The sequence below is a fragment of the Podarcis melisellensis genome (genome assembly GCF_964234715.1).
Source record: "Podarcis melisellensis genome assembly, chromosome: 4".
NCBI classification, from domain to species: Eukaryota; Metazoa; Chordata; class Lepidosauria; order Squamata; family Lacertidae; genus Podarcis; species Podarcis melisellensis.
Window position 1 is genome coordinate 40,911,635 of NC_138531.1, and position 16,114 is coordinate 40,927,748.

At 39.4% G+C, this 16,114-nt stretch overlaps 1 protein-coding gene across 4 annotated transcripts in view; it reads right to left on the reverse strand.

The window, feature by feature from the left end:
• Window positions 1-2,510: 2,510 nt before the first annotated feature.
• Window positions 2,511-16,114, reverse strand: part of SH3KBP1 (SH3 domain containing kinase binding protein 1) — a 139,761-nt gene continuing 126,157 nt past the window's right edge. For all 4 annotated transcript variants that reach the window (XM_081909203.1, XM_081909205.1, XM_081909204.1 and 1 more), the window contains 5 exons: window positions 12,316-12,425; window positions 10,821-10,946; window positions 8,747-9,012; window positions 7,883-7,946; window positions 2,511-5,699 (listed from right to left, as the gene is read on the reverse strand). In XM_081909203.1, coding sequence (XP_081765329.1) covers window positions 5,658-5,699; window positions 7,883-7,946; window positions 8,747-9,012; window positions 10,821-10,946; window positions 12,316-12,425 — 608 coding nt within the window. In that variant the 3' untranslated portion in view covers window positions 2,511-5,657. The remainder of the gene's footprint in view (window positions 5,700-7,882; window positions 7,947-8,746; window positions 9,013-10,820; window positions 10,947-12,315; window positions 12,426-16,114) is intronic.

The following is a 16,114-nucleotide window of genomic DNA, read 5'->3' on the forward strand; positions in this document are numbered from 1 at the left end:
GCCAATTGAGAATAGCCTGGAGGCATTTGCAAAACAGAACCAGGTGGGAGAAAGCAGAAACAGCCATTTCTTCTGTGGATCATCTCTTGAAGATCCCTGCCTTAACATTCCCATTATGTGGAACATTTGCTAATATGAGACCTAGATCAATCCACCACTAGATGTGCTTATTCCGTTGAGACCAAAGGTCACACTGCAAATCCTCTGTTCACTCTTTATTACTTCTCATATTTCTAGGGCCGAGCCTTATTACACAAACTAGGTCATACGCTGAGCTCCAATTCAAAATCATATAAGAATCACAAACACATTATCCTTCCTGGGCTGGGCTGTAGCAGCCAGTCTCAGGCGTGGTTCTCCTGCAAGGGCCAAGAAGTACTAAAGACCGGTGGCTTTTTTGTAAGATGTGCTTATTTACAAATATACAAAGCTGTGCACTGTAGGCAGCAAGCCAGACAATGTCCCATCTTTAAAGGATCATGGGTTCATCAAAGGCTTAAGCAATTGCATATGTTTGCAGCTTCCCCCAATGCTGCTTCTTGCTAGCTAGATGCAACAGCCTGCTTCTCTTGCTGCCCAAAATCAAACTGCCAGGCAATTTCTTTCACGTTATGCGCATGCACGCACACAAACACATCCTGCTAGTTAAGCCCAAACACTGGCTGGTAGGTGTGACCTGCACATACCACTTGAGAGTCCCCACCAGCTTTCAGAAACCCATTAGGAAAAGAGACATAAAAGTCTAGAGGAGAGATCATTTTGTCTACTTCACAACACAATGAATCACCTCCTACTATTGGCCCACGGTAGTGTACTGCAAGATGCACTTTGCCACTGCAATTGCTTTTCAGACCTTCTGTTAACGTCTTTGGAAACTTACCTTTCCTGTTCCATCCACTACACTTGGAGATCTGCAGAGCCATTTCCCCTTTGCTGCAGGCTGACCTGACTTTCATTAGCAGTAGCTGAGCAACCTTTTAACAGGTGCTGGTACTTAACTTTTTTGCCATCTGCCTGGGATCAGCTGAGAAAGGATACACAATTACAACTACTGAGGAGCTAGAGCTACAATGCAAAAACTACAGAGAACCAATGTTTACTCTTCCTCCAGCCAAATGAATCAGTCTCTCAAAAACACAATTACGGTAACTGAATGAAGGAAAAAACTGATTCTTTTCTACATATATTTTCTTTCTTTCCTATATATGTTTTTCTAACTTGAGGGGAAATGGGATAAATTTTTGTAGCTTGGGTCTCTCAAGTCTTGGCTTAGTTCTTTTAAAACAGCAAGCAAATATTTTACTTGGGAAGCAGTCTTGAACTCCCCCTATTATTATACAATTGCATTTTCTATAATCACCTTGGCTGCAAAGGTGGCTGCAAGCGTCAGCTTTTGGGAGTCACTGTCTGGTATGGGAACTCAATAAGAAGAGTTTTCAGGTTAGTAGCTGTAAGGGCTTGCTCATGTTTTCTACACCAAGGAGGAGGTGGCAAAAAGACTAAGGAACTTTGCTTAGGGGGGGATGTGTGTGTGTTAGGGACAGGGATGGGGCAGGCAGTCCAATCCTTTTTTACTCAGCTACAGCTCATGGTTAGTGAGGAAACAACTTAACCAGAAGCCCAAATTTGGACAACATGATAAGCCAAAGCTGAGCTTAGTTCAATGAAGAATAAAGCAGCAGCAAAGGAGCTGCAAAGCTCCTCTTTAGCTCATAAATTTGTAAGGCCTTGGTAAGCTATAGTTTGGCCTACTGTTTTATGCAAACCAGGCCATAGTGTGCAAACTATTTGCACAAATATTGGTTTTGTTGCAGGGAAGAAAACATTTGCGCATTTTCTCTAGTTTAATATATTTGACCGCTGTGTTCCAGAGGTAAACCCATCCCCATTTGCCAGGAATTCTAGTGGTCCAGGCTAGCATGGAACACAGATGTCTAAATAGTTTATTTATCTACATGTTACACTGAACTCAGAGTTGGTATATAGATTGTGCTGTAATACTAAGGAGTTGCCTTAATTTGAGATTTTGAACAAAAAGGAAATTGTAGATACACGAAGTTTTAGTAAATTATATAAGGAAACATGTCAGAATTATGCAATGCAAACATATATTAAATATGAGTTATAAAACAAACTTAGCTATGCATAATGACTAAAGCAACTTGAATTCACCATGAAATAAAATGCAAGCAAAAGTTGCTTAATAGAACTAGCACCAAATTTGTGCTTCATCTGTGCCCACTGAAGGCAATTCATCGCAATTCCAACAAAAGTAGACACCTTCAGTTCAAGATGAATTTGCAGGGTGTTCCTTTCTATTTGCTTTGATGAGAAAAATAAATATTTCTGGCATAGCTACATTATAACAATGGCTGTAAATGAATAATTGGTCATTTCTTTTAAAGCACTGGAAGTGTAATTTCTTTGAAAAAGGCTTCCTATTTTGTAACTATAATGCAGAATAAGCAATAATTCATCTTTCCAAGAACAACAAAGCTTTAAACAAGGTATTTCCACAAAATCTCATTTAATCTTATTTTACAAATCACACAATACGTTGGACTCCTCAATACAGTTTTATAAAATGACAATGTACCATTGCAACTGGAAGGGGAGAAAGAAGGAGGGGAAATAGAGAACCTGATTTCAGGTCAGACAATGCTGAATTAAGATAGGTCCCTCTGTCCCACTCCCCACAAAAAAATACTGTAACACGGCCCTGTGTTTGAACCCATACTGTAATTATTCAAAGTTAGTTTTCCAGGTGAGTGAAATCAGAAATCCACTATGCTATCCTACAATCTCAAGTTTCAAATATCTGTAAATTTAGAAGCATTACTTGTTTGCCTGTCAAATTCTTAATTTTTAAGTTAGTAGCTATAAATTCTTATTGCTAGAAAACTACAAGAGATCTATAAAGACCTGGTTGGAAACAAGAGCCTATATCATCCATAGGTCTAATTAATATGCTACCACTGTTGTGTGGGTGCCACACATTGAGACGATCAGGTCCGGCCTTCAATTGGTAACCTTTGTATATAGATGTACATCCTCAGCCCCTCCCCCCCAAAAAAAGTGATGGTAGCAGGAAAAGGAACCAAATGTTTCAACTGACATGGGGTTTTTCTCATCAGTTGTTACCAGAGCAACGTGCAATGCAACCACATGGAAGCGGCTTCTATATGAATCCATTTTCTACAAGTGGCTTTGAGAAGCTCTGTCTCATGGCAACTTTGCATATTCATTTACTTGCCCCAGTTTGGTACACATGGGACATCCTCAACATAGACACATGTGCATGTTAAAAGCACCTGTTTCCTGTAAAACATTCAAAATAGCATGCCACTGAAGAGGTGTCGTGACCACATGCTGAAACCCAGACTTTTGGCATGCTTCTATTTGCCTTCTGTCCATTCCTAAACACTTTGAGCTGGCTTGTATTTTACTGCAATGCTAAATCATGTAGCACTGCATTGGTGCATTTGTTACAGCACAATATCTCAAGCACTAGCTAGTCTTAGGGCTGGGCAATAGTTTATTCTGTAAAATAGTAAAGAATACTACCAACCTCTTAGAACACATGGCTGTTGTGACGATCAAGGAGTTGATTTCACAAAATTTCCTCATGCTTAAAGCACGATGGAAATATATTGATCAAAATGGGTTTGGTTTTCTGAATACAGAGATCGTAATGCAGCTTTAAAATCATAGAGGTATCACAGTGAAAAATGTTCAATTAGTGATTGTGTTAAAGTTAAGTAGTAAGTAAGAAATAGACATGATTAACACAAGGATTCTGATGCATCGCTAAATCTAAAACCTGCTGTTCCATCTTCCTGGAACTGAACTATAGAAATCTTTACAGAGATTACCATCAGGTTGGAAGCTTTCAAGCCAATTAAAATCAAACTAGAAGTCAAACAAACAACTCTGAATTCCTAAGGTGGGGGAGAGGAGAATGCTAAATGGTCATGTGATATGATAAACAGAGTCACCGTGTGATATTTAATGTAAACTTCATAGCTCTGACCACAGAGCAGAGCCAAAACACCACTGGACAGCAACAAGTGGATGTTTCAGCAGCACAAATACCTTAATTGTACAAGGAAACACACAAACCAATCCTATGTGTGTTTTCTCAAAAGTAGGTCTCACTAAATTCAATGGGGCTACTCTCTTAGTAAGTGTGAGGCTGCAGTCCTATGCACTCTTATCTGGGAATAATTTTCATTGAATTGGATTTACATCTGAGGAGACACACATAGGATTGTATTCATAATGCAATCTATTATTAAAATAGGAAATTACAGTTTTTGTCATGAACTATTTTTAGATTGTGCACATGTGCACATACACTCAATTTACCTTGAAATCTGAGGTTCTCACTATCTATAAATAGATGAGTTAAATACTGCTTTTCTGTAACCCTAGGAAAGAAAGCCCAGCTTCTAGGATGCCATTATACAAAAATCACACCATTTCCCCACATTACGAAGTTCACAATAGATGTAGCAATTGATATTAAACACCGGGTTAATATTGCACAATATCTGTGCATGAAATAATACAACTCTCTCTTGTTGTTTTATATTTTATTCATTTTTGCTCTTAGATTATGCATATTCTGTTCACCCAAGATGTGCAAACCTAGAGATGAAAGCAAGTGTTTAAAGTTCGAATGAAATCAAGCAGCAGTGAATTCTCAGTTGAATAAGCCACAGTTGTTGAAAGAAAGCAGCTTCAACATGCTGTGGTCATTATACCACCTTAGCAAAAACAAAAAACGGAAAACCCCCAAACATGTTCTCTTAGGAGCAAGCAGCTAAAATACTGAAAGAGTGACCTCTAGTGGACTGTCAGGCCTCATTGTGATAGCTACATTTCTAAGACCTGGTCTACAACCAGCTCCAATCAGTGTTTGGCAAAAGAAGGCACAAATCATTGCAAAGACCAATTTATCTTCATTTTTTTCCTTTTAAATACACTATTTGTACACAAACTTAAGATTCATCTTGTAGATAATTTTTGGACAAAAGATTGCATATGTAATCGTATTTAAAACAACACATAAAGCTGTTCTATGTGAAGCAAGAGAGCAAGAGCAAGAGCAAGAGCAAGAGCAAGAGCAAGAGAAAGTGAGAGAGAGTGAGAGTGAGAGTGAGAGAGAGAGAGAGAGAGAGAGAGAGAGAGAGAGAGAGAGAAACAAATAAAGGACTCCTCACCCAGATATCAACATTCATTTCTGGCTATATGCAATACAAACATTTTAAGAATCTGTGTGACAAAAGACAATTTAAAAAGTCAAAATCATAAAACCTGTAAACTGATAAACCTGAAGTAGATTTTACTTATGGAAAACATCATTAAAATAGTACCACTATGAACTAAACTGCCTGAGTTTTCAATTGCCTGTGAACTTGAAGTAGAGAAGATTTTAGCACAGTAAGAAGAATTTCAGTCACAACGGTGCGATAACCAAGCCACATGGAAATTCCTCCTCTTCGCTGGAATTTGTGTTGTGCTATTAAAACTCTTGTGCTAGTTGTTCAAACAAAGGGGTGTAGGCAGATCTTTAATCATTTGGCACAAAGTTATTTTGTCTGGGGCATAAAAGTCTCTGTCACGATGAATAATACAACATTCCACCTATCCAGAATTCACTTTGATTGAAGAGCTTTCTTTATATCATTAACTTCCATCTATAGAAGACAAAAAGTTCCAGTTTAAACCATTTCCACGCAATTAGCTTTTGAATCAAATGTTAACATTGCCCAATGCCTAATAAATCCTTCTAGCTAGGCAGTGGCAGCATACTGTATCTTCTTTAAGTCAATGTCAGAAATTACTTAGAAAATAACACCGCTAGTACCATACTGTCATTATATTCATACAAAGCATGTTGCTGTCCCCATTCAGAATACTGTATACAGCTCAGAAAATCCTACGTGGAAAGGATGGAACCAATAAGGGAAAGCATAATGTGATGGAGAATTCTGTAAAAAGCCCAAGATGACTAAGTCTTGAAATCCAACCCCCTGATTGGCAGAAGAACAGCCACTGCTGCACTTGTGAGCAACACCTCTCATGATGGCCAGGTGGAAGGTGGCGGTGGGGGGCGGGTAGAAAAATGGTCCTTCACTGAGCCGCCAGTAGAGTCTGGCCGGGTTAGTGGAGGCACAACTCTCCCACTTCCAAACCATGTCAATAGGGAGTTTGGATTGCTCTTTGAGTATAGGTTAGAGAGGTTCTTAAAATAATGACTGGTACAGAAGGAATAGAGAAAGAGAAAGTTTATTATTAGAACTCTGGATTCTGCAATGAATTTGATGAGTGGGAGGTTCACAGCAAATTAAAGTAAGTAGGTAAATGAGTAAATTATGCATTTATATTAATTCATTAACAGAAGGGTGTCATAATGGCTATCCCTCCCCCTTTTTCTTCTTCTAATTAAAGTTAGATTAGCCTTCAGCAACTCAGTGCCCTTCAAATGTTTTGGACTACAGATCCCAACTGCAGCCTAGGGCTGATGGGAGTTGTAGACAAAAGCATTTGGATAGTAGCAGGTTGCCAAAAGCTGGGTTAGACAGATCCATGGAAGATGGACCTTTAGGTTTCAGTCATGATATCTAAATGAGACCTCTGTGTTCAGAGGCTTCCACTTTGATACCCTGCTTACGAGCTTCTACAAGCATCAGCTATTCAACAGAGCACAATATGCACTTTACAGGCAGCTGCAGAACATCAATATTATTAACAGTTTGATTTGAAAACCTTTGTGTTTGGCCAATCCTTGGATTTCCTCCATAGCATCTAACTATATTGGTCATGTGTCTCTCTGCCAAGAAGGCAGCTCTGAATGTTATAGTCTAGAGCAGGGATGAGGAACCTGTGGCTTTCCATATGCTATTGAACTCACATTAACTATAACTTGCTCATGCGAGCTGGGCTGAATCCAACAGCTTCTGTAGGGTCAGAACTTCCCCATTGCTTCTCAAAGAAGGCCTTAGAAATTATTTCTGTAGGAAGTTTTTGTTACAATGTGGAACTCCCCTTCACTAAAAAGGTCAAACCACGATCCATCAAACTTGTGGAGGACTATAAAAGGGATGATGATGATATAGTGGAGGAGAGCAGGGCTTAGCAGCTCTCCCCTTCATACAGCTGTTTACACGCAAGTAATCTGAATGCCCAAACAGGGCTTACCAGTTTCCCGCTTTAATATTAGCACAGCAACACAGCTCAACTTTTCACAATGATTGTGCACTTTTCAGAAAAGCACTAAATGTTTAGCATACGTAGACTAATATGCAGTATTTCATTTTGAGATATGGAGGCATGTGATACTGCACATGCATGCACTTACACAACTGGTCAAATCTTTGAACAAACAGCAACTTGTGAGGAAGAAGACAAGTGTGAGCAGAAAGGATTAATACACATTTCCCAGCATTATGGTCACTTATTCACCCCATTTATAATAAACCATAGTTACTATATTGATTTTTTTACTGTTTCTGGAAATCAAAATGCTTTGTGGATAGTATTATTTCAGGTCTTGGATACTGCAAAACATCTTAATATTGAGCAGGGGGCGGGCAGGTAGGAAATATCATGTTTTGTTTATTATTTAAAAGATTTATAGCCTGCCCTTCCTTCCAGGATAAGTTGCAACACAAAATAAATGCTAAACTACCATCAGTAAAACAAACAAAATTCTTACAGTTTCACATGTTTTTGTATTTGTTTCATTTCAACCAACTTAAACAGATTAAATATTAGCAGGATTATATTTGCATTAGGAGTTTTTATCTTCTATTTTTATTTTCCATGAAAATTGTTCTCTTTCTATAAAGTTGTCTAAGGCCACATATGATACAAGTACCTGTAATCGTAGCCGGATCTTCTTTTCTTCATCTAATTCAGACAGCAATTGTTTAATCTCTTTTCTAGAAAAAGCAAAATAGGAAGTGAATAGGAACAGCAGGCAGCTGCTTAGGAAGGTAGGTGTGATTAAAGTCCCACTCCTTTTCGTATAATATGTGGTACCTAACTCAGCTCAGCAGAATTGCTGTCCTGGAAAAACTGAAAAGTATCTCCTGTTTTCAGGCATGGCAAAAGAAGAATAAGAATAAACCCTATTGAAAACAGAGATTACCAGACAGCATAAAATCCTCTAAAATGACTAATACCAGCAGAATTCATCGTGGTATGAATTAGTGTCCTCAAAGTAGCAGCATCTTGAGGAAAATATAGCATGATGTAAGATAGGTAAGTATAATAGGGATGTTACCCATCTTTAAAAATAATTTGGGGAAGATTAGTCAGCAGCCTCTCTAGGTAAACGAAAACATGGCATTTTTAAAAATAAGTCACGCTAAAAGAACTGAAAAATGCAAAAAAGTTCTCCACCATAACTAATCAGTTTGCTCTGAATACAGAAGCTCTAAAACAATCGTTCATACATTTTCATCTATCTGTAAACCAGCCTTCTCCAACCTAGTGCCCTCCAGATGTTCTGGTCTACAACTCCCACCAGCCATTGCTGGCATGGTTATGTTGGCTGGAGCTGATGGGTGTAGTCCAAAGCACCGGGAAGGCGCCAAGTTGAGGAAGGACATTCCAAAGAAAAAGACAAATCATGCAAACACATAAAAAGTTATTAATGGACACAAAGGGATCTGGCTCACTTGGGGTAGTGTATGGAAAGGGGGTAGTCTACACCCTCCAGCGATACAGTAACACTCACTTCTGCTGGTCTTTCATTGTTTCAATGATAGTTCGCAGCTCCTTCACTTGTGTTCTTAACTCATCCAAAGCTGCTTCACCTTGGCTGGATTGGTCAGTCTTTGGCTTTCCTTCACTGCTGAACAAAGATGGGGAATTTGACCTATGACCTGTTGTTCCTGCTGAAACTGGATGAAGTGCAGATGAGGATGATAATGAAGATGGAAGAGTACTTCCACTTGTTAAGCCTCCTGGCTTGGCAGGCAGTGAAGCTTTGTTATCAGATACCTATAAAAAAACGACAATACCACACCCAAACATTAGAATGCTAACAAGAAAAGGAGCTCCAGTATCCTATGTTTTTTTCCTCCTCTTCTGCCCAGCTATGCTGAAGAAATCCTGTCCAGATGTTCCATAAGAATTGACCACAATGTAAATAGCATAGCTTCTCAAACACATCTTTCCAAATTGATCTTAACATCATGCTGACGGGAGCCTGCCAGGAGCTGTCACCCATGGGAATGCTGCTGGGCAAATTTCATTCTGAATTGCTATTACTGACCAATGAAAAATGTCACCAGAAACTGGGTCAGGATGTGTGTGGGGGAAATATGCAAAAGACAACAGGGCCCACTCGCACAAACAAGAATTTCTCCTGTGAAATGAAATAATTCAAAATTATGTAATAGCACTTGGCTGTTTTGTTTCTTCTTTTTAAATATAAAATGTAACTAATCAATAATTTGGCTCTGAATGCAGAAGTGCTAAAACCACCATTATACGGTTATATAATAACCGTACAGAGAGAGATCACAACTCAGTGGCAGAGAACATGTTTTGCAAGCAGAAGGACTTGGATTCAATCATTAGAATGTTTAGTTAAAATAATTTCAGGTAGTAGGTGGGATCAGGGAAAGTGGGGACAAATAGTCTAACCAGTATAGGGCAGGGATGGGTAGATAGGGCTCTATTGGTAGATCTCTAGTGAATTCAAAACAGGTCATCAAGGATTTTTGACTCCAACTGTTAGTATAACAGCAACAACAAAATGATACAAACCCTGCCACAAAAAGGATAGAGATGAAATTAAGACAACTGTAGGTGGTGACGGTGGGGATAACCAGGAGCAGATTTCTGTGTGAAAGGGTTATGTTCTGGTACTCAAAAACAAATCCTTGGGAACAGAATTCTTGACTTCTAAGTGTGTATCTTTTGAGCCTGGCTCTGACTGTTTTTACTAGAAGCCCGAGATCCATCAAAGTAGATCCCACAAGACTCATGTCTGCCTTTGCTTTGGAATGACAGCTTCCTCTGTTCCTATTATTTAAGCCTTTGGGTTCTTTAGAACCTAAAGAGTTTAAGGTTATGGAAGGAAATGGAATTTCTACAACAAAAGAAGTCTAGCTGCTAAATGTGTCTTATAATACCTCCTATAATGTAGCATGTGTATGACTGCAATCCTATAGCAACTTTTCTGGGAATAAGCCCAACTGAACTCAGTGGGACTTAGTTCTGAATAGGCAGGTATAGGATTGCATTCTAAAAGTCTGAAATGAGAATGAATAAATGTCTGCACAAGCGAAAGAACTCTGTCCTCAAACATTTTAGAAGACATAATTTGGTTTGCTATATGGGGCTATACTTGCCCCCATTGGAAAGGCACTGGAGGCAGAAAACTAAGTTTGAAAAATGAGAGACGTTGCTCAAATCATTGCCTAGACATTAAATTCTCTGGACAAGTCACCATGGAATTGCTCAGATGTCTGACTTCCTAGCAATAGCTTGTATGTGGTGGAACATGGAATTGTACTTATGATCATATGGATTTATCAGCAAACACATCAAACTGTGTGTGATCTGTGTGTACATGTCATGTTGATTTTCCTTTCATACTTTTCGGAAGGGGGAATAACTGTGGAAATCAGGAGATCATGCACCCCAACTTTGAAGTGGAAAGACCATACAAATCAGATTGTGCATATTAATGGACATATTACACTGTACTTACCTGTGCCCCAAAACAGCGACACCATAATTACATTAGCAACCACAAACAGCAGCCCTTACTATTGATACAAACAACCTAAATCACTTACTAGCGATATTGTAACAGTCTTTGCTTTCTTTAATGGTTCAGCTACTTTGTGCGGAAGAGAAACATGTTCCTCCTTTTCATCTTCAGGACTTGGAGAATCAAAGAAGTCAGGACTTGAAAGTGAAGACTGTGGAAACACAGAAGTATTTTCTTTCCACAAATACTTAAATGTAACAGACTAACTTTCAACGAGACAGAAGCATTGGTAGACCTAATCCCTGATACAAAATGTGTATACTACTAATCTACTGTGGACCACACTTTACAGAAGCATTTGAAAAGTATGGAGTAAGAACTAAGCAGGGTTCCCTTGCCTTGATTCTGGTCACACTCCACTCCTGTTATCCCCTTCCTCTGTGCCCAAGGGGTGGTAGCAGTGGCAGCAAGCTTCACAATGGTGAAAGGGGATGGGATAGCAGGTGGCAGAATATTCCAATAGAGGCCTCGTCTGCACTCTACATTTAAAGCAGTATCATACCACTTTCAAGAGTCCTGGCTTCCCACAAAGAATCCTGGATATTGTAGTTTGTTAAGGGTGCCGAGAATTGTTAAGAAACCCCATTCCCATCACATAGCTACAATTCCCAGAGTGGTTTAACAACCAATCCCTCTTCCCAAGCAACTTTGGTGCAAATGGGGCCAAAGATGAGAGAGGCCTCTCCTTATTCAGGGAAATGAGGTTCTCGGAGTCTCTTAATACCTTCCCTATTAATTTAGTAATCCAAATTAGTATGTTGGAAATTTCTCCATATGCATTGCACCTGCAAAGTTGGATCCAAAAGGGCTACTCTATGATGGAAGGCATCTTCCTGAGGCAGAAGGCATGTTTTTACACCTCATGATAAGAGCATTGCACAAAATATATTTTACTGTTTTTGTGAAACCTCCTGCACAAAGAGAGGCATAAGAACTGCTGATGAAATGGGCATTGAACTGTGTGAATCCTTGCCTAGGCGCAAATGGATTTAGCAAATACTTTCTTTCCACTCTTTTTTGTGTGTGGCTCCAATCCAAAGAACATTTGCAAACAAGCATCAAAGCATGATTGCGTGTTTGCAATTAAGCTAAAGAAGAGACCAAAAGAGAGAGAGAAATTATAGGTATGCTGCAAGAAATCTAACAGCGACACTGACAAAGAAAGAAACCTTATTGTAAGTAGATGTGAGTCAAGCAAATACTGAGTACTTCCTCCTGCCTCCCAGGGTTAAACCACTTAAGGAATTGGATAATCTTAAAAACATGAAAATATATATCTATATACCACACACTGTCAAAATTACCAAGTCACTCAAGAAGGAAACAAATGAGATTTTAAAACTACAATAGGTGTGATAAAGAAGGGCCATAGGTTCAATCCCTGATACCTCCAATGTAGTGCAGCAAATATCCCTGTCTGAAACCCCGCAAAGTCACTGCCTGCCATTATAGACAATACAGGAAATTGTCTGACTCAGTGTCCTATGTTCTTAAATATCCAGTTCATAGAGGATACTTACAGATGTGAATGATTGTGAAGGAGGTCTTCTGCCAGTAGCTTTTGGTCTAGTAGTTGTTGGGTGACTGAGCTTCTCAGCAACTGGTATTACGGAATCAAAACCTTCCAGATCTTAAAAACATGAATATATATATGCGTACACATTAGACACTGTCAAATCATGGAGTCAACTCAAGAAGATGACAAATGAGATATTTAAACTACATTCACATATTACATTGTATTTCTGTATTTCCATTCTGTCAAATCCAGGTTTCCCAGCAGAACCCCTTTGTAAAAAGATTCTTGATCCAGGATTGTTTTATGCACATTTATATGAATTTTTTATTTAAAACATACTCAGGCTAGCTAGCATTTAAAACAACAATAGCTGAAAATAACTGAAAACTAAGTGGTTAAAATGTGTTTAGATATTTTAAAAGGTACATCGGTTTTGCTACCAGAGATCATGGGGTTAACGCAGAAGCTCCATAATCCCCAGCAAGAAAGGACATTGAACACATCATGTACAGTCAGTGAGAAACCCAATCTTTCTTAGAGAAGGGTAACAGGCGGGGCTGGCTGGCTGGCATCAACTGGACTCTGAATTTTCCTACAGAGCACAAGTGGGGGACCCGTGGCCCTCCAGAGGCCATTGGACTTGAATTCCCATCAGTCTCAGCCAGCATAGCCCATACTTGGAGTTGATTGAAGTTATAGTTCATCCTCATTTGATTTCATCCCATTAAGATTGAAGTAACCTATGCACCTTTGCTTTATATCCAACTATACTTTCAAAAGCAATCATAGAATCATAGGATTGTAGAGCTGGAAGGACCCTGAGGGTCATCTAGTTCAACCAATGCAGGAATCTCAACTAAAGCATCTATCACAGATGGGCCATCCAACTTCTGCTTAAAAACCTCCAAAAAAAGGAGAGTCCACCACCTCCCAAGCAGGAGTGCCAACTTGAATAAAATATTGGGGGGGGAGATAGGTAAGTCTTGTCCCGCATAATTGATCACAATGGCAATGCCCATCAACTGGGGGGGGGGCAACCAGCCCCATCAAATATTTTATTGGTTTGGCGAAGGGACCTTGGCGCCTGGCAGGTGGCTCCTATGTTTCCAAGGGAGTCCATTCCACTGTCAAAAAGCTCCAATGGTCAAAAAGGTTCTTCCTAATGTTTAGTCGGAATCTCCTTTCTTGTAACTTGAAGCCATTGCCTTGAGTCCTACCCTCCAGAGCAGAAGAAAACAAGCTTGTTCCCACTTCCATGTGACAGCCATTTAGATATTTGCATCTCCTTTCAATCTCCTCTTTCCCATGCTAAACATACCCAGCTCCTTCAACTGTTCCTCTTAAGGCTTGTGTTCCTTCGGAGTATGGATATTTGTTTGTTTGTTTTCTTATTTCATAAAATTTATTTACTGCTTAATTGTAAGTAGAAAAAAAAACCCCACCCCTCAATGCATTTATTAAAAGATAACACAGTAAAATCAAGAAAAAAAATACAACCCTACTTTAAAACATATTAAAGGGCATGATATGCAGTAAACAAACAAACAAACAAACAAACAAACAAACAAAGACAGTTTAATATCCAATACTGTACTTAGGGTCAGTGAATAATTTAATAGCATTTTCACAAGTAATAGTAATGACAATAATAATCTTAGCTGGCAACAATTTAATAAGCCAAATTAATCAGAATGCATACTTAAATTTTAAAATTGCTTTATTTTCTTTATTTTGTGTTTTTTAAAAGAGTCTACAAGAGTTGGTAGCATCACTTTGCAAAGGCCCCGCCTTCAAGAGTGAAGTATCCAGGCAATTTGCTTCCCTCAGCCTGCAAGCAACTGCTCCCTTTGACTCCTAAAAGGTCTTCTTCTAATCGTTCCTTTAGGTCCTGAAGGATGCAGGCTGTCCTTACCAAAGTGAAATGTTACACATGCTGTCAGTCAGTATTTGACAGAGTATGAAGTTGCAAGTTGATCCTTACAGAGATAAGATGATACAATAATGTACCGAGAGCTTCCTATTAGGTTTGTGATGCCCAAGAGTGTAGTGTGAATTTATGATCCAAAGCAAAATTTATTTCCATAAAAAATACACAAATAAAGTATTTAGTATTGTCAAACTTGATCAATTTGGCAGCTGAGTAAAACAAGTCACAGCAAGCTTAATTCTGACCTCTTGGTTTCTTTTCGGTCTCTATAGAATGCTCATATACAGAAATGGGACAGCAAAGATTAGCTCATAACGGGCTGGATCCAGAATTGCATGAGTGGAAGGCTATTCGTGCTATGGGGCTTCCGCCCTGCAGCTCTGAGTCCCCAGACAACCTTTCTTAATGGAGCTTCAGAAGAAACTAGAGGGGCACAGAAGGACACCATGGGGGGGGGGGAGTCCTTCTGCATGACTTCCACTCACTGACTATGGGTCCAACCCACATATTTTACTTTCATTTGTTATGCCAAGCAGCTTTTCTCAAATAGTTAACTGCTGATAGTAAGTTGGAAAGAACTCAATGACACGAGTACTGAACACTAGCTTATCCACATACTAGTATATCTTTCTTCATCACTCCTATTAATACTTTTTTTTTGAGCAGTACATAATCTGCTTTGGAAGTGTGCAATCAAGTTACATCAGCAGGGACACAGTGAAGGTCATGCAAGTCACACGTAGGAAAGGGTTACAGGTTCATGTCTTGCTGTCAGTAAATGCTAAAAGCAAATGAAAGTTAAACTTTGCACATTTCCTCCGCTGTAGTTCGATAACCTCTTTCTGCCCCTGCCATAAGCCAGCTCCCCTTCCACAAAACAGCAGCAGCAGCAGAAAACAACAACAACAACACAGGCTGCCCTTCTCTACCAAATGATTCTCTCTGTGGACAGTCACTAGTTGCATGGGAACATAGGATTAGTAGCTTTCTCTGCCTCCTGATCTCATTAGTAGGAAATTCTGACATTTCCAGCTGATGTCTGGCCCTGCAAGGTTCTCCTATATACAGTGGTACTTCAAGTTAAGTACTTAATTTGTTCCGGAGGTCCGTTCTTAACCTGAAACTGTTCTTAACCTGAAGCATCAATTTAGCTAATGGGGCTTCCCGCTGCCGCCGCACCGCTGGAGCACAATTTCTGTTCTTATCCTGAAGCAAAGTTCTTACTTTGAGGTACTATTTCTGGGTTAGCGGAGTCTGTAACCTGAAGTGTCTGTAACCTGAAGCATATGTAACCCAAGTTACCACTGTACAGTCCTATTTTTTCTAAAAAAAATGTTTAGGGGTACTCTCATTTTCCTACTCATATTGAAATACTGTCCCTCAGTGAGGCCAAACTTAGATTCACAAACTGTTTAGGGGTATGCTTACCCCTGCGTACCCCCCAGAAAAAAGCACTGCCTATATGTAGTAAGCCCTGCCCATGATTCTTTAGCCCCATCCTTGTTCATAAAAGTAAGGTATAATTAGTTGTGGGGACATGCTTCACCCATTTGCGTTTATTGAGTATCCCTGTTAAATGCTAGTAGAAAAAGTGTTCTTAGAGACTGCCTGACAGAGAAGGCAAGGTCTGCACATCACTAATAGGACTCTCTATCTTAGGAGTCATTGGAGTAGTCCCAATTACTTCTCCTCAGTTGTGACGTAGGAGGAGTCAGTTTTAAATGGATTTACGTATGTGTAACTACAGCTGAATTCAAACGTGGGTAATATTACATTTGTTTTCCTGATTATTGTGCTAGGGCTTTTGTTCCACATTCTTACGTGCGATTCACATTTTGCTGCTTGTTGTGTTATAGAACTGTGGCTTTATTAT